This window comes from Drosophila hydei, unplaced genomic scaffold (genome assembly GCF_003285905.1).
Source record: "Drosophila hydei strain 15085-1641.00,03,60 unplaced genomic scaffold, DhydRS2 tig00008130-arrow-arrow-pilon, whole genome shotgun sequence".
Lineage (NCBI taxonomy): Eukaryota > Metazoa > Arthropoda > Insecta > Diptera > Drosophilidae > Drosophila > Drosophila hydei.
Genome location: NW_022045839.1, coordinates 976,005 through 1,001,074, shown reverse-complemented (window position 1 = coordinate 1,001,074; position 25,070 = coordinate 976,005). Strand labels below are relative to the sequence as shown.

Genomic DNA, 25,070 nt, shown 5'->3' with positions numbered 1-25,070 from the left:
ATTGCGTAACGTTATTGCGTAACGTTATTGCGTAACGTTATTGCGTAACGTCATTACGTCACGTCATTTCATTACGTCATTTTATTACGTAATTTCGTTACGTCATTCCGTTACGTCATTCCGTTACGTCATCCCGTTACGTCATTCCGTTACGTCATCCCGTTACGTCATTCCGTTACGTCATTCCGTTACGTCATCCCGTTACGTCATTGCGTTACGTCATTCTGTTACGTCATTGCGTTACGTCATCCCGTTACGTCATTCCGTTACGTCATTCTGTTACGTCATTGCGTTACGTCATTCCGTTACGTCATTCCGTTACGTCATTCCGTTACGTCATTCCACTACGTCATTCCGTTACGTCATTACATTACGTAATTTCGTAACGTCATTGCGTTACGTGGTTTCGTAAAGTTGATACGTTAGTCTTTACTTTAATTTGTTACATTACGTAATACGTAGGTATATAACTAACTCATTTGCTGTTCATGTACTAATTTTAACAACAAAAACAAAAAACATAATTTTTATTAGGCAAATCGTAATTGAACTATAAGCTTCTTAGCAAGCTATACATGTCTCATAGCCATAAATTCAATTAGTAAGCTCAAATTTTGGAATGCTAACATCACGTCCAGATGCCGCCAGTTTTTCCATCACATCTTTTTCCGTTTTTGTTTTCGCTCACATTGCAGCAAACAATAGCGCGAAGAGGTGGATGCACGCAGCGAATGCCCCCGTATTTGGCTCAAAATTCAATTCTAAAATACGTTTCTCTTCATAAACAAAAAAATGAAATAGGAGCAAAAATAATAGAAAACATTTTCATTTTTTCTGAACCTTTCGAATGCCATTTCAGTTGGCAAACAACAAGGCTGCACCTAATACTCGAGAGTATCCGATGAACAGATGCCCTCTAAAGATGCTGACTCAACAAGTGTGATACTGTTTAAGAAAAGTTATCGGCAACAAACTAATGTGCAAAATATTTAATAAGAATTGCCATTTTATCGGCAATATGTAAATATAATTATAAAAGAAATGCGAAAATTTTGAAATCAATGAAATGTGAGCATCAACAAATTCACTTTATGAAATCATAGTGCAATTATAGGGTATGCAATCACAGTGAACTGCGCTGTTTACGGAGCAAGATTTGTAAAAAAAGAAATTTTAAATTTTATCAAAACATCAAAACACTTTTTTTTTAACAGAAAACAAAAGAATAGATGTATCGCAGAATTTGGTGTTAAATGAACTGGGCCAGTCACAAAATGAAATTCCAGCAAAAAACTAAACGGAAATAATTTGCACAAATATTAAAGAATAAATGAAAAACAAAATAAAATAAAATACAATAAATACCCCGAGGGATATACAATTAAAGTTTTTAATTTAATTCAGTTTGATTCAGTAGAAAAGTTGAAAATGAAAGTGATTTACAATTGAAAGCAGCCGAGCTTAATGACAACGAGACGGCAATTAAAAGAAAGAACAACAAGGCAAACAAGCCAAAGACAATAGGAAATGCAACAAGTGGCCGTAAACAAAAGGCGTAAAATGAGTAAATGCTAACGGAAGAGCTGCTGCAGGGACAAAAGCTCACCGAGCAGCGCCAGACAATGCCAACGAACGAACACATGGCGTATGCGTTATATAAAAGCCAAGCACAGCTCAATGTCTCTCTCTCTCTCCCTCTCTCTCTCTCTCTCTCTCTCTCTCTCTTCCTCTTTCTTTTATTCTTTCTTTTCTTCTTGCCTTTCTCACTCGCTGGCATTATGCGCTCTGCCAGTTTAAAACTCAATAAAAGCTGCACTATGAAAAATTACTTAATGAAATTAAGTGTGATAAGTGTGAGTGCTGGGCGAGCACAGCAGGCAAAATCAAGAAAAGCTGCGAAAGCATAAAAAGTAGCGCCTCGGCACACAACACTCAACACACAGAGCTCGTCGAGTGTGAAGGCTGTAAATAATAATAAAGGCATGACTTATTGGTTCGGCTGGAGCACCACAGCGCAGCACAGTCAGTGCGAGCAGCCACAGCTAAAAGTAATTCCTATTAACAGCTTAGCTGCCTGGCTGCAAGTGGATTTTGATTGGACAATCTGGCAAACACGACAGCCGAGCTGCTCAGAACGAGCTGTGCGACTTGCACCTACACTAGAGGGCAGTAAGCAATGAGAGACACAGCGAGGCAGAGTAAAAATAAATGGGAAGCTTATAAAATTAATTTGTCATATTGCTTTCACGGGAAATGTATAAAGGTTTTTCTTTTCATTTTAATTATAGTTTTATTGATTAAAACTCCACAATGCTCGAGCAAAAAATTAAAAGGTTTTTGTTACAGTTTACAATTTGAATCATGTTTATGCCTCAAGGCAACGACTTGTTTTACAAAAGGATATACTCAGGTCTTGTTTTGTTTAGTTTGTTATATTTTTTATAAAAAAGTTGCCTAGAAGATATTTAATAAAAGTTATTGTCTGAGGCAGAAACTGAGTCTTGAGGCGCCTCTGGCTCAGTTCACTATTTGAACTCAGTTTAGGCCTGACATGTTAATTATTTTACACATTCATAAGCTCAGGCTTAGCTTTTATTTATTTATTTATAATATTACAAAATTGTAAAAAATAGGATTTAAATTTTTTTTATGACATTAAAACTTTCGGAATGTTTTTATTAAAAAATATATTTTATATGTAACAATTTAGCTCACAAACACTTTGATGTCTTAGATATTCTGTTTAAGGTTTTTAAAACAGAATTTATTTAAAAATATAATTTAAAATACCGTTTTTACTATAATATTTTAATTTAATATTTTTTAATATAGTTTGGTTAATTTTTAAGCCATTCTTATCTTATATTCCAATAGTTTCAAAGCTTTTATACATTTATTCAAATTTTTAAATAATTATAAAATTAAGTTTAAATAAAATAAATGCAACGTTTGCTATATATAGTTTTGTATACCCTGAACCCATTGAAAATGGGAAATCAGGGTATAATCGTTTTATGATCTTTTATATTGGGAATCGAACGGTTATTTTAAAAAATTTTTGGATTCTAATATTTTCATCAAGAATTTCATATTTTTATAATTTTTCCTACAATTTAAATTGTTGAACTAATTTTTTTTCATTTCAAATATCTTGCTAAATAATCAATATTTAGTTATCATTAAGCAAACAAGAGTCAAGACAGGGGTCCCTTAGAGCTGTCAAGCCACATCAAATTGGCTTATCAATGTTTAAATTTGCCTTGCCACAAACAAATGTTGACAGTTCGCTTCGATATATAAATTCAGTTTATTTTCGCATTGAAAAAGTTGACAGAAAATCAAATAAAAAAACTTAACTCGATTTTTAACCAAATAAACAACTTTTAAAGCCATTTAGCGATGGCTAGCATAACTCTGTTGAATCCCAAGGCGCAATTGGCTCGCGCTGCTCAGGCTTTGGCCATTAATATCACGGCTGGCACGGGCTTGCAGCGGCTGATGGGCAGCAACCTGGGGCCGAGAGGCACCACTAAGATGCTCGTCTCGCCGGCTGGCGACATCAAGATCACCAAGGATGGCAACGTGCTGCTGCACGAGATGCACTTTTGTCATCCGACTGCATCGATGATCGCTCGGGCCAGCACCGCACAAGATGCTGCCACAGGCGATGGCACCACGTCGACTGTACTGCTGATCGGCGAGCTGCTGAAGCAGGCGGAGATGCTAATTACAGACGGACTGCATCCGCGCCTGCTCACCACGGGCATCATGCAAGCCAAGGAGCAAGCGCAGCAGCTGCTGCAGTCCATCTGCATACCGATCGAGATTGAGCGCGAAACGTTGCTGGCTCTGGCCCAGACCAGCCTGAGGACCAAAGTGGATAGGGGCCTGGCTGACCTGCTGGCCAGCATCTGTGTGGATGCCGTGCTGAGCATTCGTGGCGATAGCCACACGCTGCTGGACCTCAATATGATCGAGCTAATGGATATAAAGCAGTACACTACGATGGACACACAGCTGGTGGACGGGCTGGTGCTGGACCACGGCGGGCGGCACGCCAATATGCCGACTCACCTGGAGCAGGCCTACATACTCACCTGCAATGTGTCGCTGGAGCTGGAGAAGACGTCCGTGGAGTCGTCCTTCTGCTACAAGTCGGCCGAGGAGCGGGACAAATGCGTCGCTGAGGAGCATCGCTTCATCGATCGGCGCGTGGCCAAGATTATCGAACTGAAGAAGCGACTGTGCTGCGACAATGAGAATGGCTTTGTCGTTATCAATCAGAAAGGCATCGATATACCCTCGTTGGAGGCATTTGCCGAAGCTGGCATTCTGGCACTGCGTCGTGCCAAGCGCCGCAATATGGAACGGCTGATGCGTGCCTGTGGTGGCGAGGCCCTGCACTCGCTGGAGGAACTGGATGAACAGCATCTCGGCTATGCGGGCCTGGTCTATGAGCAGCAGCTAGGCGAAACGAAGTATACTTTCGTGCAGAAGTGCCGCAATCCCACCTCGGTCACCATATTGATTCGAGCGCCCTCGCAACATCAGACTGAGACCATCAAGGATGCCGTGCGCGATGGACTGCATGCCCTACAGAATGCCATTGTGGATGCCTGCGTGTTGCCGGGCGGCGGCGCCTTCGAGCTGCTCGCCTACAATACGCTGACCAAGTTCAAGGCCGAGGTCAAGGGCAAAGCGCAGCTGGGCGTTCAGCTGTTTGCCGATGCTCTGCTCGTCATACCCAAAACGTTGGCCATCAACAGCGGCTTCGATGTGCAGGATATCATTGTGAAGCTGACGACGGCTGCCAAGGACTCCAAGCAGCCGATCGGACTGGATCTGGAGACGGGCGAGCCCATGGACCCAAACGAGCGACGCGTCTTCGACAACTACTGCGTCAAGAAACAGATACTGAACTCCTGCTCCATCATCGCCTGCAATCTGCTGCTCACTGACGAGATCATGCAGGCGGGCATGACCAGCTTTAAAGGTTAGCAAGTGAAGATGATTTTATATATGTAAAAGACTAATAAAGGGTTATATTCTTGTTTTAAATATTTTTATATTTTTTATTATATTGAATAAATTTGTAGAGAACAAATAAGCGCAATAGATAAAGTAATGGCAAATATATCACAAATTGCTTGATGTAGACTTTTATTTTAGAGACATTTATACCATATATGCATATATAGTATATAGTATCGTTTATAACCATAGTAATTCATAGGATAGTGCCTCAGCCTTGCAAGGCCTCATACTTAGGACTTTATATTGAATGCCCCGACTCAATGCAGCGCAGCAATGCCGACAACTATTCTGGATCGTCTTCGTACTCCATTTCAGCAATTTTTCTATAATTCAAAATAAGCTTCGATAGACCTAAGAACCTTACTTTTAAAACTAAAAATGCTTTTTATACAACCATGAGCTCTATTAAAAAATGCAGCTAATTGGCCTTAAGTAATAAGTGCATAAGTAATGCCAAGATTATAAAGTGCCTCGCATACCTCAAGCTAAACGAGTTGAGCAATTTCAAAACAAAATCACAGCTTAGATTTGTTCCTTGCTCAACTTGAGCAATCTTTGTCTATGAAAGCACATGGTAGGTATGTATATATATTTTCCATGCCAGCTAGCAGCAGACTAGATTCTGTGGGTCGAGGCATTACCCAAGGCGCACATTTGATTGAAAACACTTGCCCCATAACTAGGCAAACACCTGCCAAATGGCAGCCGGGTAAAATCTCTCTATTTACGAGCAGACTCCAAAAATATCGAAAGCAAACACAACAGCAGTTCACGCACACACGCATGTGTGTGTGTGTGTGTGTTGTGTGTGTGTTGTGTGTGTGCAAGTATGCAATTTTTGGCGCAAATTCAATTTCCATTTTCACTTAAAAGTTCTTAACTCGCTTCTTTTTTTCTCATTTTTGTTAGCACCCGCACACACAAAGGCGGCTGGACAGGATTTGTGTGCGAAGCTGCGGACGCTGAAGTGCTTAAAGATGCCCTTGAGGCAAATTAAGTGATTTGCTCGGTTTACACATTTTTCGTGCTGATTACTTTTGCCCCGCCCAAAGGGGCCGAGCGTAGCTGAAAAATTAAATTGCAAAAAGAAAAAGTTCATCAAGTCTTGATTGGGCCGAAAGGTTAACAAATGCCTGCCGCGGGCTAACGTGAATTTAACAAGATTCCAAATATATATATATATATATATAAATATATATATATATATATAATATATATATATATATAGATAGCAAAAAAGTTTACGTTTTGGTGTCCAAACTCTTCTTCAGCCTGGCCTCCTCGTCTGCCACCTCCTGCTTGATAACCTGCACCAAATGAGCCACCATTGTGGGGCTGACCATGTGCAGCGGCTGCTGATACTTGAGCACGGCCACCTCATAGAAGCTGGCATTCAGGGCTGTGGACGTGTGGAGGGCGCGCACCACATGCTTGATGGCAGCGGCATCATCGGGCGAGTTGCTCATGGCAGGCGTATTCTTTTCCAAATACTCACGCATCGTCTTGCCCAGGCGACCGGTGGTATTGGCCGCCCATTCGTAGTAAATGCCAGAGGGCTCGGTCTGATACAGACGCGGCTTGCCATCCGCATCAAAGCCGCCTATCAGACAGGAGACGCCAAACGGACGTCTGCCATTGCTCTGTGTGTAGCTCTGCTTCAATTTAGCGATATATCTGACGAGCAGCAGGCGAACTGTAACTAACTCTCTAATCATGTCCAGGCACTCACCGTGTTATGTACTCCACCGTTGCGGGCCGCTCGAAGTTGAGGCGATGGCTCTGCGCCTCGCCCTGAGCGCGATTCAGCAGGATGCGTGCATCGGCAGTCAGGCCGGCAAAAGTCACAACCAGATGATCGTCGAGCTTTCGAATTTTACGCGCTGTACGCTCCACCTGCAGCGTATCCACGGCCTTCTTCTCCACGCCCATCACAATCGAATCTTTGGTGCGCAAGCCCACCTGCACAGTGGAGCAGAATTACCCAAATGAGCCATAATATATTTATATAACTCTATAAAGTGTCACTTGCCACTGTGGAGCCCTTGCGCACCGCCTCCTGAGCATATTCCACTTGCAGCAAATGCCCATCGGGCGAATATATGGTCACAGCTCCATCGTAGCCAGGCATAGTGTTGATAGAAAAATATATATTTAATGTGTTTTGCCTAGAATTTCATTGAAAACAAAATCGTATTATCTAATGTCTAAAGCAAATCATTTGTGATTAATAATTCTGATTTCTACAGACAGACAGATAAACGGATGGAAGGTCGGATGGATAAATCGATGAATATACAAATAGACGGATAGATGGACGGATGGATAGAATGGCGGACGGACTGACAAGCGACAGACATATAGGCATACAGACGGACCACACCTTTATGAACAGACAGACAGCTGAACAGACTGATCGAAATACAAGCTGGCAGACAACTGTAAAGACAGACGGAGAGACATGCCAGTGGACAGGGCCACACAGGTTCATCTACACGCACTGGATCAAGAATAAGCATACTTTCTAAGGTCTAGTCACACCCTTTTCTTATCATTTTTAACAAAACACAACAATATTTCCCACCTTCAGTAACTTCACAATAGAAAAGCTTCTTCAGTTTAAAGCGGAAAAACTAAAGGTAAAAATAGAAGTAAACTCGAATTTGTGCAGTGAAACAATTCGCTTGATAATCGGCTTGTTGAGCACCAGTGTTCGATCTGTAACTATCAGCATGGCGCCATTAAACACCTTAAGTGTAATCACCTTTGCTAGAATTATAAGCATTCAAGTCCCATTTGAATGGAAAGAAGCAGCAGCAGCAGCAGCAGCAGCTGCTATTCGAATTTTGTCAGCTCAGCACAGAACAAAGCATGTGATGGGTGGGCAAATGTGCCGCAGAAACAAAATAATAACAATGGAACAAATCTCTAGCATTGTTGTAATGTCTATCGAAACAGCTTCATTTTGCTAATGCGTTTAGCTGCCGCCCTCCCACGGCCCCCGCCAGCTCGCTACGAATGCTTAGTATGCCAGAGGCGCGTTGTCTGCCATAAATTTGTATTTAACATTTTATGACAACTGCTGGCACCCCTGGTCCCTGGTTCCCGGTCCCTGGCTACAGTATACACCATTTTTGACGGCATACTTAGTAGGATTAAACACGTGCCAATGTCGCACTCTGAGCATCCAAGCCCCAGACACGTTAGCCAATCCGAAATGCCAAATAAATAAATTGCCAAATTAATAGAATTACGACACAAAGATATGTATCGAATTATTATTTTAAACTATTTCCATACACCTGCGGCCATTTCGATAGCTCACGTTTCGCCAAACGAATTAAACAAATGATGGAAAAAAAGAAATTTAATTAAACAATAATTGTCAAAAAAGTTGCATTATTGTTCTTTAATTAAATAATATTTAATAAAATCACAATCAAATCATATTTATCAAGTCTTAATTGAATTGTGATTATTGTTTTCATTAGCCGTCGGCAGGTATTTAAAACATTTCACGCATTAATGTGGAGAGTGACGGCTGCAGAGGTGTGCACATTTTTTATTGATTTATATGCTTATATATTATATAGAGAAAAAACTAACATTTGACCAAAAAATAAAGAGGAATTCAACTAATTTATTTCGCGAACACCTGGAAAATGGGAATTCAGGTTAAAATGGTTTTGGAAAAGCATATGTATCAGGCAGTGGGAGGCGTGGCAGAGTCCATAATTTATATATATTCTTGATTAGGACGATGAGGTAAATCTGTCTGTCCATTTGGCTGTCTGTCCATCCGTATGTACAAGTTTTTTTTTATTCCATTTTCTTATTATCGATAAAAAATAGAAATACTAAACTAAGGAGACTTTGCTTTCTTCAGTGTTTTATATGCTGTCTTTATAAACCTCTCTGTAAATAGTTACTTCAACAACATACCAGATTTGCCATCAATTAACTGTCATATTCATTTGCATAATTCTGCGCCTTCCTCTCGCAACAGTTCAAGTTTCCTCTGTTTAATATTACTAAAAAAATTGCCTAAAATAATTTTTAAAAAACTGACAAACTCATTTTCATCATTGGCTTAACTTATCTGAAATGAAAAGTATTAACCCGCATTTTTTATAAATTTTATTATGAATAAGTAAGTAAGTAAGCTGAAGTCAGGAGGAAATACCCTGAACCCTGCGCAGAGCTGCTGTCCCCACCATTCTACGCTTCTTTCATGCACACATAGCAAACAGCAAATGCACACATAAGCTTGACCTCTGCATGCTGCGCAGTTGACGTTCTATTGGAGGATGTTTTGTATCTTCAAGAGCAGCTTTCCAGCCTCGATTTGCCATGTCAAGGATCAAGTAAGCAAGGCTGCAGCCGTCTGAATAGTTGAGCTAGAAACGAATATTTTGAAAAATTACGAACCCTAAAACGAAAATGCTAAACGTATCAAGTGCCTCTATTCTCTATTTAATTTAAATTGCATTTGAATTCAAGTGTCATCAACAAAGAAACTTGATAGGCTTCGCCTACTCGTGTTAACCAATAATCAATTTATATAACTGCCGAACATACGCACACTTGGCTTAAATGAAATGTTAATCACTTAATGGAGTCCACTAAACAATTTAAATAAACATTTTTCAGTCACAGCTTAATTAGTCCTGCTACCATCTAACGGAAAAGAATTCACGCCCTGGGGCAAAAGAAACAAAACTGAAATTAAGTATACGCAGCGTATCCAAGCCAACGGCATTTGATTAAGCACCATGCGCTATAAATACACGTAGTACACATCGAATGCTGTCGAAAATATTTTCGTAGAAACACGAATTTGCCACGGGGCAGCTAGTCAGCCAGTGGGCGGAACAGCGAGTGGGAGTGGCAGTGGCAGTGGCAGACAAGACAGGCAACAACACGAACAAACAGAAGTGAAATGCGAAAGTCTTAGGGAACTCAACGCGATTTGTTTGCTCGAAGCTTAATTTGTAGCGGCAAATGGTGTTGATTGTTGTTTTTCTTACATCTTCGCCAAGGCACACCACAGCTCACAGTAACAGCCGCCCAACCACCCAGCCAACCAGCCCCTCGGTGGTGCTTGGCATCGTTGTGCAGCACAGCTAAAGACCAATAAAAGTTAAAGGCGCTACAGTGGATAAACACGATTTGGAGTATTGTTTCGAGTGCTTCGCCGGCTTCTTCGATGCTCTCCGTCTGCAAATTAATGATCAGCAATGCGAAGCTGTAAATGGTAAGTGCTTGTTAAGCATTTGCCATTTGTTTTGCCACACACAGTGCCCCTGCAGCGGCACTCGCGTGTTTTATCACATCACATGTCGAACATTATTTGATTATTAATTAAGAGCATTCACTAATTCCTAGCTTAACCATGAGCGCCACGACGAAAGTAGCGCAAAAAGAAGCAGCTGTTGCTACATTGGAAATCTTTGCTCATTGTGACTTGGCTAATGGCTAATGCATATTGAGACTTGGTTCGTAGACAAATTTAATGGCAAGTCAAAGGAGATTGTTTTCCTGGTTTTACTCTGCTTTAAGCTGGATTTGAGTATAATAAAGAGCAATGTATGCTTTGTATTATTTTATTTAATTTGCAATAAAATAATTAAATACTTTTTCAACAGCAATAAAATGAGCTTAATTTGATTGAAAATTTTATGTCATTTTTATGGCGCATATAAGGCGCAATCTGGAACACCAACTTTTACAATTATCACAATCAATAACTATTATTGTTTTGAAGACATTTGCGCTAATGATATCGCCAGTCCATAAAGTAATATTTTTAGTTGTAATGGTCTTTCGGCAAAAGCTTGTGGAATTGTCCACACTCCAAGTGTGACAATTCAAGCTAAAATGGGCTTCACCATTATGTGCCCCATAAAATGGATGAAGTGCATTATTTTAATAAAAAATTCGGTCATTTGCAAGCGTTTCTTTGGAATAAGTCTATTCATACTGAAATGTCAAATCAAAATCAACAAAAAGCAAGTTTTAGCTATTTAAAGAATTGTGCAATAAAGCAGTGTTACCAATTGACAACTGTAAGGCTCCAAAAAGAACACTTAACGTATAATTTGTTTGATATTCCAAATCTGTAGTTGGCTTTGAATATTCAAGATTTATTGCCAATTATGATCTGCTTTTTATTCTTATATATTTTCACTTCTTTTTCATCAAATCTTTGCTTTTCACTTTTTTAAAGCAGTTTAGCTGCATTGGCATATTTAACCCTTTCTCTAAAATGTGAGCAAACAGAATATATAAATCATATTAGAAATTGTTTAACAACTTAACACATTTTTAGTTGCATTTGAATGCTTATGATTTGCTGTGCACTTTGTGCATTGTAACAGCACTTCAAATTGCAGTTCAAAGCTGACAAAGAATCGCATCATAGCTTAAATAGGAAGCAAAACATTTTCACTGCTTTTTTACCTGCTTTTAATTTTTAACATTCATCCATTTAACATCCACTGTCAAATATTACATCAATTTACACTTTAGGCAAATTTTTTTAATATTTAAAAATTAATATACTAAAACTTAATCTTGTTTCACATGTAAATCGCTTATTTTTCACTCATATTTCATCTGTTTTAGGTCTGTTTAGGCCAGGTCAACCTTGGCTTAATCGAGACTATCGCATAAAGACTATCAAAATACAATTTCACATTTCGAGCTGCTCAGCTTTTGTGTGTCTTTCTTCACTCATGAGCGAATGCTTAACTTTTCATGTTAATTATGATGACTGACTTCAAACAAGGCTTAAGCACAGTTCTTAACTGATGTTGCAAATGTCTCGCAAAGTAGCTGATGAGGTCAAAATGCAAATGACCTTTAAACGCCAAAACCTGCACACAGACATGGGGCACAGGAGGCAAGCACGAAGCGGAAAAGTGCTCAAGCAGCAGCAGCAGCAGACAAGCTGGGCAATCTTTAAATGCACATGTATACGTGTGTGTGTGTGCTTAGCTTAAGTAAACAGAGGCAGGTAGATAGCCAGGCAGAAGGCGGACACTGGCTGGCAGCGCGAACTGTGATTTTAGCTTCACCTGCCGTTGTAAATGGCGTTCAGACGTTCACCTGAGCCCTTTTAATAAACCTAGCAACGCGCAGCATTGTTGACTTTGGTCCGTATTCAGATGCTCGTGTTCGCCCGCACCCACCTGACGCCCCTAAAGTGGCATTTAGTGTCAACGAACTGGCACACTCCCACTCCCACCCCACTCACTTTTCAGTTATTAAGTCGTTTGTCTGTGTGGGTGTGCGTTTATAAACGAGCCGACATGACGACCGCGAACGTGAGTGCGCGCCCCACATCAACAGCAGCAGCAGCTGTGCAGACACGCAGCTTATTACGTGCCCAGGGTACAGCAACTGTCCGGGGGTCAATCATGTTATCCATCTGCCCACCCATTGATCAGCACCTTGAGCTGTCTGCTTGTGGCCAAGTTTGACAGAAACTATCAAAGTTAGCTGCAATGTGTCCGCTTCCTAATCAATACGTGTGCTCAAATTCGATTTAACTAATACTAATACTCAATCCAATTAGTCCAACTATTGCGGGTTACTTCTGTTTGCCCAAGTCTCTGGCAAGCACTAATTACATTTTGCTCCATAGATATGCTCCGTTTGGAATAGACAAAGTATCCGCTTACTGCAGTCATAGTCATGGCCAAATCTTGAAGCGAAAACTTTAGCGACTTTTAACTGTCATTAAATGTTATGAGCGGATAAACAATTTAATGTGTTTTTCGGGCGACTTCATAAGAAATTAATAGAACTGAAAAGAGCTTGGCTGGAAGGCGTTTGAGTGTTAAAGGCTGCTGTTATAGCTATGTTAAAAAAGGTTAACATTTTCATGTTATGTTCGTTCATAAGAAGTTAATAGAGCTCTTATAGAAAAGCCTGCTGTTACAGCTATGTTAAATAGATGTTAACATTTTCATGTTAAGTTTATTTCACGACTTTTTTCTCTCTCCCTATCGCTTCAAAGAAGTTTGAGAAGAAGTCTTAAACGTATTACCTACCTCTTTCAGTTGCAATTCGCTATTCAGTTGCATTGTGCAGCTGGTTGGCTCTTAAGGGCAAGTTTTAGAATAAAAGTCGCAGCTTTTCAACTTGGCTGGCGCAAAGTGGTAGCAATTGCCGTAAAGTGCAGACTGCAATCAGTCAGGCAGTTGAGTTGTTCTTAGCCTGCGCGATGCCAACTAAAAGCCAAATGGCGAACAAATGTCGCGCAAATTAATGGCAATAGCTGCGCGCCGCTTCAAAACTATTGATAGATAAAAATGTTGCCAGATAATGGAAATGAAAGGAATGAAAATGGGCAGGAAAATCAAAATGGAAGTGAAGCTAACTCAATCGAGAGAAAAGAAAGAAGTTACACTAATGGTCAAGACACGTCAAGTAAATTGTGAGAGCAGCTGTCGCCTCAGTTGCTGCTGTCAAATTGAATCTGTGCAGCAAACAAAGCGAAAGAAAATCAAAAATTTAGTTACAAATATATTTATATAGAGCGGAGTTTCAGTAAACTATATCTGACGATGCCTTTAGTTAGTTTTGGCTATATGAACTATTTAACTAACCGAAGTCTTTTATTGAATTGAGATATTCTTAAAAGTTAACAAAAGCCTTACTCATGGAATATAACTTATATATTTTATACCAAACTTTAAATATCTTCAACATGAGCCACAGCTGTAAGAATTATACCCAGAAATAATTAGAATAAAAATACTTCTTGCTTGTCCAACAAACTCACTCAATGTCAGACACACTCCACTGAGCAGCATTTATATTGACAGATATTATACGTATGCCTGAGCACAAAAATATAAACTTAATTGCAGACACATTAGCCTAAATGACGTACTTTTAAGATTTATAGCTTGAAGTGAAGCATGAGATGAGAGATGCAGTTGGAGCACATGAAATAATGACTACATTTAAATAAGTAGATACCGAAGCCATTATATTAAAGGCATTTCCAACTGAATATCAGTAAAAATCTTAATAAGAAATCTTTTAAAATTAACGATATAAAATATCTGTTTGCTAGCCAAGCGAAATGCTCAACTGAAGTACATGAAATTTAAGCAAACATTTTGAATGGAAATTGGTCTGCTTCATTGCAGATATCTAGCAGAAAAACTAAATACATTTTGGATTTAAATATATAGATCGTAATCGAAAGTAACATAAGCAAAAAGTATACCTGATGGAGTTCAGTTATCGTACTTTCATTATGCGCTTAAATGGCGCAAACATAGTGAGCAAGAGAGAGATAGAAGGAGAGTGAAAGAGAGCTAATATTTGCAGACAATCGTGAGAAGTGAACACTTTATCATGGCTGTCATTGGAATGCTTAACTAAAGTTCGATTCAAGCATAAATTCCGAGTGAATACGCAAAAGTAACGAAAAAGAGCAGAGTCAACTTATCGTTTAATTTATGCAGCACTCGCACGTCCCGCCGTCAGGTGGAAACACTGGCAACAAAGGCGGCCAAAAGCAATGTCCGAATTGCGTTTAACTAAACGGCCAAATAAGCTGAAAGGATTTCGAGCCATGACGAACACAGCATAGCAATAGGGAACAGCCATTGGATATACACACCAAAGGAGCTGCCATCTACCACACTCGTGGAGATTGTCTCAGGCATTAAGTGGCAGTCGTCTTTAAGGTATTAGCCAGCAAGTCCACAAGAAAAGTGGCACAGATCGGCTTTGGATTTCGTTAGCTGCCAATATCGAGCATTACATTTTTGTGGAGTCTCCATTCTGTTCGTTTCTTTTTTCCTTTTTCAGTTCAATTGCAACTGTTCGACGCAGAAGAAGGACACGCCGCGACCCCCATGCATATAAACATTTCACGGCTCGCGACATATCTGTGCACGATTTTTATGGCCAGCTGCGGTGCCTGGCTCGATGCTCTGCACTTCCTGTGAACTCCAGTTGTGCAGGCAAACAGAGAAACAAAACAAAAAATGACTGTGAAGGCTTTTGTAGGTAGTATGTGCATAACTGTGGCCTGCCTGTTATCTCTGTATAATCCACTTTATATTTTCTCACCAGCCACCAAAAATTGAATAAAAACATAAATCCCTTTTGGCTATAGGACTTAATTTAGTGCGCAGCATAACCAAATCGACAGAGTGAGATTTAAGATGAAAGAGTTTATGCCAAAAACAATAAATAAATTGATGATACATACTTGTACCACGACTTAACGGAATAATCCTTGATCCTCGTAACCTAGAAACACAAAAAGAACTTATTTAAGAGATGCCTGTCTATAAAGAGTAAAGCTAATATGTTTTAACAAATTTCCTTTTAGCTACAAACTGTGCTTTAGCTAGAAATGTGCGACATGCAACTTAGTAGAAAATAAGGGCCAAAGCTAATATGAAGTGCATTCGAAAGAAATTTTTTCATAAAGGCAATGTTCGAACGGCAGTTTTTATTTAATTTTTAATCTGTGCAGTTATTGAAAACGAACAATATTAAAAAAATTTTTTACGTTTAATAAATCTAAATGAAAATGTATCTATTTAATAAATTTATATGTTTATATTTAATTAATTTATATAATTAATTTCTATAATTGATTAATTTAATTAAATTAATTTAAATTTTTATTATAATTTTGAACTGTTTTAAAATTTAAATAAATTTATATTTTCAGCGCTTACATAAATATCAAATATGCGCGCCTATTCGTAGCAACTGATCTCGATAAGCTATCGATACTTCGGCCACTGTTAAGCTAACAGTGCTGTTAACAGCAGTCACTTGAGCTTAACAGCACCGGTTGCTAACTTGTTCAGTCTTATCAGAGTTTTTTGGCTAGAGCGGTTGCGTCGTACGTCGTTCAGATTTGTCGGCAATTAAACTTCCAAAATTATTTAAAGTTTAACGGTAAATTATGAGAAATTATTGCTTAACTTAGCAAAAAGAGAAAAGTATTTATTATATACGAACGCGTCATACAACAAACAAATTTATATACTATAACTATAATACATATGAAAAGCCATTAAAAACTGCAATTTATTGCTGAACTGTTGCATAGGTTAATTTTGAAAAAAAATTCTAAAACTGTGAATGGCTCATAAAAATCAATACAATTCTAATTATAAATCAAGTTTGCTTGAAATAAAAAGATCTTTGCCAATGCGATTACATCGCGCATAAACTATTTGGTAGTAGGTCAGAGAATAATGTTTTTCGCACTTTGTTTTTTTTTTTTCTATGCCAGTGGCTTATACATATTTGGAGCTGTATATGTATAGTTGTTTTACATGTGTGTGTGGCTGTGTGTGTTTAATATTATTCACATGTGGCCACTACGTAGATAATTGTTGAGTCGGCTATTTTGGTACCTATAACAAAACTAGATTGTTGTTATTGCATGCCCATTGAATACATATGAAACTGTTTAACATATATGCCTATATACATATATGCATACATATATATACACATATATATATACCTTATTATCGCCTTATAGAAGTGAAAAACTTGGCCTAACATTGGGCATAGGCTTGACGTCAACTTGATCTTAGTTCTTAAGTTGTTTAAATATTTCTAATCTTTTCAAATTATGTTATATTGTGTATTTTCTGTAAAATGCTGCAAAGTGTGTTCTATATTTAAAGCGTAAATTTATTTGCGTCACTTCACATCTGGGGCAGTGAGACAAAAAGTGCATTGCGCTTAGGCTTGCTCTAAGTGGTAAATGGTCGTTTTTTTTAAATGGAGCAAATGTACGATTATTTCAATTGATATGATTAGAAATTGTTGTATTTGAAGTATATTTAACTAAAAATGCGTGCAGTCAAAATATTAAATGGCAAAAGCAGAGCTTTGCTATCTGCAATTTATCAAAGATTGTAAACCCCTAAAATGAAACATGTCATAAATATTTTTATCATCAACATTTTAAATACTCGCTAGCGTAATAAACATATTATTTATTCTTGAAATCAATTTGGTAATCATTTCCGATAAGAAATATTTTTATGTCAAGGCGAAAGCTCGATTAAGATATCAGAAATGTCACAGCTTTGTGTACGGTCAGTTCAGTGTCTCTGATTTCTTCATACTGATCTCAAACCAGACAAGAGGCAGAAGGAGGCGTGACAGAACCCATAAGATATATTTATATTTGTCCGTAAGTGTGAACGATTGTGTGATATATTGCCAATATAAGAAGTAGTTTGCATCTTTACTAAACTGACAAGTACACAAAAATATTGTGTAGATCAAATCATTAAGTAACACAGAAGTTATTAGAGGAAACGTTACACGGATTGGATAGGATTCCCGGCAAGAACTTTCTTACTTGTCTTTAATATTATTAAACTTAATTCTTAATTCTTAATCTTTCCAGGTATAACATGTCACATAGTCCGGCACCAGTTAAAAAGGTGCCCATACACCTGCAAAGCGCCCAGAATCGCGTTTATATCAAAAATGGACAAATTGTCAATCACGACAAGTCCTTTAAAGCGGATGTTTACATAGAAGATGGCATTATCAAGTGAATATTATCAATATAATATAATCCAAAAAATATAGATTCTAAATCTTTTTTCACAGATTCGTAGGACCCGCTGCGGATATAACGGTACCAGGTGGCGTGCGCACAATTGATGCCAGCGGCAAGCTAATTATGCCAGGTGGCATAGATCCGCATACGCACATGCAGCTACCATTTGGCAATGCGGTGGCTGTAGATGAGTAAGTAATTGAAGTTCTATAAATAACTAACAAATTATTTACCAATTATTTACCAAACACAAAGCTTTTACCATGGAACTAAAGCGGCTGTTGCTGGTGGAACAACTATGATAAGTAGGTATTCAATATAATATATATATATATATATATATGAGTATATGGATTATTTACATGTCTTCTGCCCTAGTTGACTTTGTGTTGCCTAACAAAAACGAATCGATGATTGAGGCCTATGACAAATGGCGCAGCTGGGCTGATCCCAAGGTCTGCTGTGATTACGCACTCCATGTGGGCATTACTTGGTGGTCGAGGTCGGTGTCCGAGGAAATGGGCATACTTTGCAAAGAGTTGGGCATTAATTCTTTCAAGACCTTTATGGCCTACAAGGGACTCTATCAGTTGAACGACTCTGATCTCTTGGATGTCTTTGAGCGCATTCGAGGCTTGAATGGCGTAGCTATGGTGGGTTTACACAAAACTCTTTGTATTCAAGATTTAAATCTCTTATATTTTACCTTTGCGGCTTTAGGTTCATGCTGAGAATGGTGATATTATAGCCAAGAATGCCAAACGCCTACTAGCTGAGGGCATCACTGGGCCCGAGGGTCACGAGCTGTCACGCCAGGAAGAAGTTGAGGCTGAGGCCGTGCATCGTGCTTGCATATTGGCTCATCAGGTATGCATTTTATTTTATTCTTGTGAAATTAATTTGCATTAAAAAATGTTGCTCTAGGTCGACTGTCCCCTTTATGTGGTGCACGTTATGAGCAAATCAGCGGGCATTGAGGTAGCACGCGCTCGTCAGCGTTATAGTGAGAAATACATCTACGGGGAGACCTTGGCGGCGGCTCTCGGTACAGATGGCACCCACTATCGCTGTCAGCACTTTGCTCATGCTGCAGCTCATGTGCTGAGCCCGCCCCTGAGACCCGACAAAACAACGCCCGAGTTTCTGATGAAGCTGCTAGCCAGGTGAGTCGTTTAAGGCAACACAGTTCAGTTTTGAATAAGTAATTAAATGAAACTGACATTCAATCATACATAATCACATCCATATGATCATGCTCGGCCACAGCTTAGATGATGATGCCAACATTTAGCAAATCCTTGGGCATTACCTAAGCAATGCCAAGGAGGATTTGCCGTAGTGAGTATGCATTACATATTATTCACAATATTAATACCACTCTATGCCCCACTCATGAGACAAAGTATTTTTAATAAATGAATATTTTAATAGATAGAATGGAAATTTGATCCTTATCTATATTTCGCAGCGATGCTCTACAGACGACGGGCAGCGATAATTGCACTTTCAACAAGAAGCAAAAGGAACTTGGCCTAGGCGACTTTACCAAGATACCCAATGGCGTCAATGGCGTGGAGGATCGTATGTCCCTAGTATGGGAGCGCGGAGTACATTCCGGTCTTATGGATCCCTGCAAATTCGTAGCCATAACCAGCACGAATGCTGCCAAAATATTCAATATTTATCCACAAAAGGGACGAATTGGTAAGAGTTTTCATAAATGTAAAAGAGAAAATATTATAAGCAGTATCAAGTAAATTATCTTATTTAAGATAAGTGATAGACTAGTCAACCATTAATTTTTTTTGGGTATATATTAATATATATATAGATCTTAGATTTTAGTTTTGCTCTTCTCACTTACTTTTATCAAATTCTGCTCTACTGTTTTCTCATAATTTTCTGTTAGATATGTTATATAATATCAATTTTATATATTAACATTTAATATTATATATATTGATTTCTAGCCAATGGCTCAGATGCTGACATTGTTATTTGGGACCCACAAGCAACACGCACCATATCTAAGGACACGCATCATCATGCATGCGATTTCAATATTTTTGAGGTATGTTCAAATCCATAGTATCCATCCATATATAGTATATAATATTTATCCACCATCTCTTATCCTTAAACTTAAAGGGCATGACGGTGCATGGAGTGCCTGAGTATGTGTTGGTGCGCGGACGCATTTGCGCCGAGAATGGCCAGCTTCGTGTTGCCGAGGGCTTTGGACGTTTCATACCCACGCCGCTGCGACCGCCTTTTGTTTATGATAGTATTGAGGGCAAGGAGATGGTGCCAAAGGACGACCAGGTGCCACTGAATGGCAGCATGACTAAAAAACTAGCCCAGCTGGACGTTCACGTTGCTGAAATAGAACCTCCCGCTGCAATGTTCTCTGGTAATGCTACTCCCAGCTCACCTTCCAGTGGGGTCGGACGCGTCGACGGCAAGCGGGATATGCAGGAAACATCCTTTTCATTAAGCGGTGCGCCAAGCCTTGTAAATTCACTTCAACTCTTTAAAAATTATCAATTTGTTCTCTTTTTCTTTGCAGAGGAGCTGGACAAATCGGGCGTGCGCTCGTCCATTAAGGTGCATAATCCACCTGGCGGAAAATCATCTGGTTTTTGGTAACTGCAACTAAAGTCGTCCTAGTTTTTGTCTCTGAAATGTATTTAAAATATGCAGATGCTAAAAAATATATATTATGTGGTTTATAAAGTTGGATTTTAAATGAATATAAATTAATATTAATATAATAAATTCTCATTGAGTTTTAAAAAATCAATAATTTCTTTTAATTTATTTATATTAATTTATATAAATATAAAAATAATTTAAAAATGTTTATGGAATACACTTAATATAAATAAATATAATATATAAATAAAGGCTGTTTTTCTTAGAGGCTTACTACTTTGACTTTCCATTACTGCTTTATTTGGCAATCTATTTAACAGCCAAAAAATTGTTTTTTGTTGAGTTTATTTTTACATTTATTTGTGGTTAGACAAATTTACAAATCGCTAAAATTATTTGATTTTGTTCAACAAAATTCGTCGATTTTATGACGCACTTATTAAGTCCATTTGTCACATTGAAGCTGAGAAAAATCACCCAGCTTTTGTGGCAAGATCATTACATCAATAGAAAATTACTGTTTAGTGTGATATATGGGCTGAATATGATAATTGAAGTTCCAAATTGTATGCTCCAGCTGTAACAGCTCATATTAAAACATTAATGGCATATAATTTTCTATCTAATAATGTCTGTTTGATTGATATTTAAATCTATTTCTTTATTTCAATCTGATTTCAATTTATGTTGCTCTAAAAGACACCTGACATATGCTCTAAGCCTATGCAGGTGACTCTTTGTATCATTACACGAACCGATCTCCGATTGGAGATCTAATAAGAAAGACTAAATAAAGATTTAAAGACTTAAAGATTTTTTAAACTAAAATTTGAGAAAAGAAAGAAAAATGAAAGAAAGAAAAATGAACATCAAGATTAAAACTAGGCACAAAATGTCTTTATTTTCATAACTAGTTCAAGATTCTACCCTTGACTCAGCTGTAAAGATTTTTGTTGTAGAGTTGTTTAGTTCTTGTTAATCAAATTCATCAAATTCTGCTCGATTAAAATATTTTAGCTAATTTCATTTCATTCGGATTATCTAACTGCTACACCTTATCTGTTAGATATGTTATATAATATTAATTTTAAATAAATGTTTTACTCAATATATTAACATTTAATATTATATATATTGATTTCTAGCCACAAGCAACACACACCATATCTAAGGACATCATCATGCATACGATTTCAATATTTTTGAGGTATGTTTAGTTGATACAGTATATACCCAATACCCATGGAGGATAACATCTCTAATCCTTACTCTTAAAGGGCATGACGGTGCATGGAGTGCCTGAGTATGTGTTGGTGCCTGGACGCATTTGCGCCGAGAAAGGTGAGCTTCGCATTACCGAGGGCTTTGGCCGATTCATACCCACGCCGCGGCGACCGCAGGGCAAGGGAGAGAAGCCAAAAGACGAACTGGATGCATAATCCACCTGGTGGAAATGCTGTTGCAAAAAAAATTATATTAAGTCTTTTTCTCTGAAAAAGGTTTGAGATTTTATATTAATATAAATAACTTAAGTGATTATTGATTTTGAGAAAAATGCAATATATAAAATATTTTATGCTCTGAACGGAGCACTCCATGCCTCAGTAGAGATTCGTTTAGGACTGCTGCAAAGCTGTCCAAAATTGCTTTAGCAGTTACACATTAAAAAAATGTTTAGCTATCAAAATAAACAAGTGACAACAAAATTTCTAAGTACGCATCTAGAGGCTCGCAGCCAGCCAAATAAATCCACGAAAATGAAGCCAACAGCAATAGCAACAATAGCAAAAGTCGGCGAAGCATCTAAGAAGCTGGCAACAGCAGCTGATGCTGCGAGCAGCCTATATGAGTTAAAGACAAAGTCCGTAGAAGGTGATTCGACGAAGCTGGCCAAACCACAACTGGAGACCCAGCCCAGAAAACTGGCCAGCAAATCAGACAAGAGTATATCAAGCGCAGGCAGTCGCAAAATTAAGATCAACTATCCAGACAACATTTCATCCAGAATGCGCATTGTGGCTGCTACATTACCCCGAACCTCGACGCCGCTGGCCAAGCGCATTTATCGGCCGTCGCCATCGAGAGTCTTCGACTATGATCTGTCCAAGGAGGAGGCGCATTTCTTCGGCCAATCCCGCAAAGCCATGAAATCTGTGCCGGCCGATGAACTGCTGCTCCTAAAGACTGGAAGCCGCACGACTTATTTGGAGACGCGCTACGCCCATACGCCGGATGCCAAATACAACTATCCGGAGGCAACCAGCTGGCGCTATGGCTGGTTCCATCGATTCGATGCAGCCAAATAGAATGCCCACACCTGAAGTAGAATGACAGACGATCCCACACTCAGCGAGCCTGCGCTTGTGTTCCAATACGCAAACAAAGAAATTACGCATACATCTGTTTATATTGTAATTCTTTTTATATTCTTTAACTCTCTTTTCACTTTAACACCTATCTATTTTACACTATCTTAACAAAATTGTAGAAAGTGTAGCGAAATATTTCAATATTGTTTCGCAAATAGGACGTGTAATAAAGTTGATTAATAATGCAGTTGAAATTATTATTATTGAAAATATTACCATATGTGTTTATTCATAGCCAGCAATGGCTGACTCTATGAAGCCTAATTTATGTGGCCCTATGTATAAACGCTTCTAACCGGTAATCTAAAGGAGCTGTAGAGTGAAGTTCTATAAATTAACTTTTTTATTTTATTTTATTTCAAGAATTAACTTCCTTATGATCGATCCGAATGAATGAATGCGTTTATTCGATTTTGGATTGTCTTGGAATATATTTTGTCTTAAGTCCCTCACTTGCTTGGTCATACGCTACGCCTTTAATTCCTATTTTTGCCTACTCAAAAAAAATAAAGCAAAGAATAGGCCATAGCTTGATTTGACCTAAGAAATATCTACATCAAGTTTTAAAGTAAGCTCAAATTGTCTTATAATTCATAGTGTTCAAGATTCTCTTCTAGCCTTGACTCTGCTTTAAAGACTAGCTTAAGCTTTAGCTTCAATCACTTAAACATAGCAAGGACAATTTATCTTGATTTGTTTGCCACTATAAAATGCATTACACCACTAGATCAGCCACCAGCGCCCACTCACGCTCTGTGCGCTGCTGCCTCGTGGGGCATTTAAAGTGTTGCAAGTGTCAAGTTGTTCGGCTTTGGCTACTTATTGTGTTGCACTCTGATTGACTCATGGAAGGGCACAAGTTTTTAATTGTTTCAAGACATTTCCTGCAGCGATTCGATTTTATTTAATTGAGAAGGAGACAGGCAGAGTGGACGAGAGAGAGAGAGAGAGAGAGAGTGAGAGGGGAGCAGAGTTGCAATGCCATATGGCGGGCGTTCGGTCTGTCCACTTTATTAACTTTATTTCGTGAGAAACCACTTTGAATTTGCTCTGCCCTGATTCTCGCCAATTCAGGGCAGCTTTTCGAATGTCATTGTTGCATTTCAAGCACTTTTAGCTGGACAAACTTTGCCAACACCAACTCCAGCTGCGTTGCACATTCGTCTGCTCCGCAGACAGACGCAGACAGTTGCTCGAACTAGTTTTGAAGCGCTCTTCCTTTTCGACTGGCGTCGACTCGCCTCACGTTGGTTGTTATTGTTGAGTATTGCTTGATTGCAAACAACAATTCTCACTTGGCCCGCAGCTCCCAATGGAGCTAAAGTTTATTATTATTTGGCTTGTTTCACATTTTTCAAGCTTTTATTTACCTTTAAACACATTTCGTTTCGGTCTTATTTGTTGCATCGTTTGAGTTTTATTTGTATTCGATATCATCGATGGCCAAACTTGGCCATCCCATGTTTACTCAGTTGGTAAAACTCTTCTCGCTGTCTGTCGACGGCATCTCGGTCTGGGATTTGTAAATGATTGAAACTTTACTCAAATGTCTTCATATCTCAGAGGGCCATTTGACATCATAAGCAGTTAAGCTGACAGAAAGCCAAATGTATGACAGTTGAGTAATAAGGTTGGAGCGTCTGTATAACAGTCAATGTGACAGCAATTATAATAGTAATGTTGTATTAGTGTGTCAATATGACAGTTATTATAATAGTCAAATAGAACAGTTTGTATAACACTCAATACGACACAATTTAGCAGTTACAATTTAGCACAAAATTTACATAAGTGAAGTATAAAAGTATAACAGTCTATAGAACACACTATATGACAGTCACAATAGTAACATTGTACATACGTACTTAGTCTACCAATTTTTTCTAACAACTCAACAGTATAACAATCGAACAGTAGAGCAGTTATAAATATAACAGTTTCAATAGACTACTTAATGTGAATAATCCCTTCTAAACTGTTTGAGTCATATTGTCTTACAGTTATTTAAACAGTTATATTGTCGTATAACTGTTATATATCAACTATAATAATTGCACGTATAACAGTCATAGGATAAACAGTAACTTACCTTATCAATCCAAGTCCACCTAGGGAACTACATATGTATGTAGCTCCAATTACGGTCTTTGTTCGATAGACAAACTGAAAATCATTGCAAATTAAAACCAACAAATATTTTGCAGTCCATTAAAATGGGTTTTCTGAAATTGCTATGTCAAAGGGTAATCGCAGAGAAATTGAAATAGTAAATCATAATTTTTGCATTGATGCTGCCCCATTTCTAACTCCAAGTATACTAAATTCCATGCCAGTGGCGAAGTGCATTTGCTCGAGTAAAATTGTAAGAGAATTTATGGGTCAGTGGTTTAGCTGGAAAGTTATGGACTTTTTGCACATTTTGTGGTAATATTTATTAGTTT

At 38.4% G+C, this 25,070-nt stretch overlaps 3 protein-coding genes, 1 long non-coding RNA gene and 1 pseudogene across 4 annotated transcripts; 4 read left to right on the top strand and 1 right to left on the bottom strand.

The window, feature by feature from the left end:
- The first annotated feature begins 3,303 nt into the window (after nt 1–3,303).
- Nucleotides 3,304–5,034, top strand: LOC111594313 (annotated as a pseudogene).
- A 913-nt stretch (nt 5,035–5,947) lies between these two features.
- Nucleotides 5,948–7,248, bottom strand: LOC111594318 (proteasome subunit alpha type-7-1B). Its single transcript, XM_023307561.2, has 4 exons — nt 7,064–7,248; nt 6,764–6,993; nt 6,280–6,708; nt 5,948–6,099 (listed from the first exon to the last, which is right to left on the bottom strand). The coding sequence occupies exons 1-4, from the start codon at nt 7,160–7,162 to the stop codon at nt 6,066–6,068; spliced, it is 792 nt and encodes a 263-aa protein (XP_023163329.1). The 5' UTR covers nt 7,163–7,248; the 3' UTR covers nt 5,948–6,065.
- A 1,974-nt stretch (nt 7,249–9,222) lies between these two features.
- On the top strand, nt 9,223–10,906 carry LOC111594325. Its single transcript, XR_002751119.2, has 3 exons — nt 9,223–10,285; nt 10,417–10,617; nt 10,677–10,906. It is a non-coding gene; the product is annotated as an uncharacterized LOC111594325 (long non-coding RNA).
- A 4,989-nt stretch (nt 10,907–15,895) lies between these two features.
- LOC111594314 (dihydropyrimidinase-like) lies at nt 15,896–20,287 on the top strand. The gene is made up of 11 exons (XM_023307556.2): nt 15,896–15,972; nt 17,450–17,599; nt 17,659–17,799; nt 17,864–17,913; nt 17,987–18,261; nt 18,329–18,475; nt 18,533–18,771; nt 19,077–19,312; nt 19,579–19,679; nt 19,757–20,105; nt 20,175–20,287. Exons 2-11 carry the CDS (start codon nt 17,457–17,459, stop codon nt 20,252–20,254), a joined length of 1,761 nt encoding a protein of 586 aa, XP_023163324.2. The 5' UTR covers nt 15,896–15,972; nt 17,450–17,456; the 3' UTR covers nt 20,255–20,287.
- Nucleotides 20,288–21,882: 1,595 nt separating this feature from the next.
- On the top strand, nt 21,883–22,745 carry LOC111594324. Its single transcript, XM_023307568.2, has one exon. It carries the CDS (start codon nt 21,931–21,933, stop codon nt 22,564–22,566), a length of 636 nt encoding a protein of 211 aa, XP_023163336.2. The 5' UTR covers nt 21,883–21,930; the 3' UTR covers nt 22,567–22,745.
- Nucleotides 22,746–25,070: the final 2,325 nt, after the last annotated feature.